This window comes from Penaeus monodon, chromosome 32, assembly GCF_015228065.2.
Source record: "Penaeus monodon isolate SGIC_2016 chromosome 32, NSTDA_Pmon_1, whole genome shotgun sequence".
NCBI lineage: Eukaryota > Metazoa > Arthropoda > Malacostraca > Decapoda > Penaeidae > Penaeus > Penaeus monodon.
Genome location: NC_051417.1, coordinates 7,741,225 through 7,743,165, shown reverse-complemented (window position 1 = coordinate 7,743,165; position 1,941 = coordinate 7,741,225). Strand labels below are relative to the sequence as shown.

At 38.4% G+C, this 1,941-nt stretch overlaps 2 protein-coding genes across 2 annotated transcripts in view; both read left to right on the top strand.

Annotated features, from left to right (window-relative positions):
• The window catches only part of LOC119593450 (crustacyanin-C1 subunit-like), a 1,200-nt gene extending 366 nt beyond the window's left edge, over positions 1 to 834 (top strand). Inside the window, exons 2-4 of the mRNA XM_037942380.1 lie at positions 97 to 181; positions 285 to 407; positions 521 to 834. Of these exons, the coding sequence (XP_037798308.1) occupies positions 97 to 181; positions 285 to 407; positions 521 to 768 (456 nt within the window). The 3' untranslated portion in view covers positions 769 to 834. The remainder of the gene's footprint in view (positions 1 to 96; positions 182 to 284; positions 408 to 520) is intronic.
• A 298-nt stretch (positions 835 to 1,132) lies between these two features.
• Positions 1,133 to 1,830, top strand: LOC119593535 (crustacyanin-A1 subunit-like). The gene is made up of 2 exons (XM_037942498.1): positions 1,133 to 1,208; positions 1,586 to 1,830. The coding sequence occupies exons 1-2, from the start codon at positions 1,133 to 1,135 to the stop codon at positions 1,828 to 1,830; spliced, it is 321 nt and encodes a 106-aa protein (XP_037798426.1).
• The last annotated feature ends 111 nt before the right edge of the window (positions 1,831 to 1,941 follow it).

The window sequence follows — 1,941 nt, the reverse complement described above, 5'->3', positions numbered from 1 at the left end:
GCCTATAGAAATTCATAGATAAATAGATATTACACAAAATCTATTTTCATATTCAATTTGCAACAATTCCTATAGTCCAGATTCCTTAAATTACAGTATGCTGGTACATGGTACGAAATTGCACTTACAAACAACCCATACCAACTGATCAAGAAGTGTGTTCGCAATGAATATACCTATGGTAAGTTTTTATTTTATTTTCGTTTGTGTAAGATTTTTGTTAACCTTTTATAGACATCTCTTCACAGCATATAAGAATGTTATAAAAGAAAATATATCCACAGATGGAAGCAAGTTCAACGTCAGATCCACTGGTACTGATGCTAATGGAAACCCAATTACACGTAATGGTCAGGTTCTGCCAAATCCTTTCGGAGAACCTCATCTTTCCGTGGACTACGAAGCATGTAAGTATTCACAATAATGTTCTGTACGTAAGTAGACATGAAATAAGTATGTCTTGAGTTATTCATACAAGGAAATAAAGATATGATTAACGGTAAAATTTCCCTGCTTCCAGCCTGGATGGCTCCCTACGTGATTCTGGACACTGACTACGAGAACTTTTCGTGCATCTATAGCTGCGCCGGTCACAACTTCGGCTATTACACCGACTTCGCCTTCATCTTCTCCCGCTCACCAAGTCTCGCTGATAGATATTACAGGCGTTGTGAAGCCGCCTTCATGAACATCGGTGTTGATCCCTCTCGCTTCACAAAGACAGCTCAGGGTGGATCCTGCTCCAACTCTAACTATAGGTCTTGGTAGAAAATCCTCAAGGTGTAGATCCTTTATATGGATACTTGCCACGAAATAAAGATTGTGCTACTCGTATTCTGTCTTTACTCAAGCCAAATTCTCCAATAGTGATGAAGAGCATTGTTAGCCCTTATTAAATCTGGATTTGTGTAAATCATTTTGAAGTCTACCTAAAGTAGAAAAGGGAAGACGCAATAGATGAAATAGATAACACAGATCATTCGTGGTTCATTTTCAGGAAGAAAAACTGCCGAAATGCCAACTGCCTGCTTGCCCTAGTGCATCTCAGTGGGGGGAGGAGATATTCATGAAGATACAAATAAGCTATTTTAGCCATGATTTGACTTACCTAGTATAGCGTGATAATAGAAATATGCTTGACTGCTCACCACGTCAAGTCCCAAGAAACACACCTAGAACATCGCACCTTTCCTCATTCACGCTGCCATGTTTCCATTTATACCTGCATTTTTTTTTATCACTTTACAGCAGTAGTCAGAATCCCGCACATACATATAAAATTCCTCGGTTTTCTATATTTTTTTCTGCTCCTTTATTCTATATACCAACGCCCACTTTACACACAATTATCTCACATCTGGAAAATATACAAAGACAAACTGTTAGCGTTTTGAATAAAATTATAGTGTCTGTTTGCTTTACGTATTTATAGAAGGAAAAGAAAATTATCGATATTTAATGTTTATTGTGTATCTGTTTGTAATGAGTATTCACAGGAAAAATTTTGTATGTAAGTAGACATGGAATGGAATGTATAAGTAAACTTAAAATATATTTAATTAATGGTACAATTTCCCTCTTTCAGCCTGCATTGCTGCCTACGTGATCATGAACACTGACTACGAGAACTTCTTGTGCATCTATAGCTGTTCCGGATACCACTTCGGCTATTATTCCGACTTCGCCTTCATCTCCCGCTCGCCAAGTCTCGCTGACAGATATTACAGGCGTTGTGAAGCCGCCTTCATGAACATCAGCGTCGACCCCTCTCGCTTCACGAAGACAGCTCAGCGCACATCCTACTCTCACAACACCTACAGGTCTTGGTAGAAACACGGTGTATGGATGCCTATCATACATTATGAAATAAACATTCGTCCTCTCGTTATTTGAATGCCAATATCTCCAATATTGATTGTCAAAATCAAGTAATAACGTAGA

What these genes read in the sequence shown, in the direction of transcription:
- LOC119593535 (XM_037942498.1), top strand. Translation starts at nt 1,133, where the DNA reads ATGCTTGACTGCTCACCACGTCAAGTCCCAAGAAACACACCTAGAACA. An exon ending in TTCCTCATTCACGCTGCCAT is followed by an intron (nt 1,209 to 1,585) that starts GTTTCCATTTAT and finishes TCCCTCTTTCAG; the next exon opens with CCTGCATTGCTGCCTACGTG.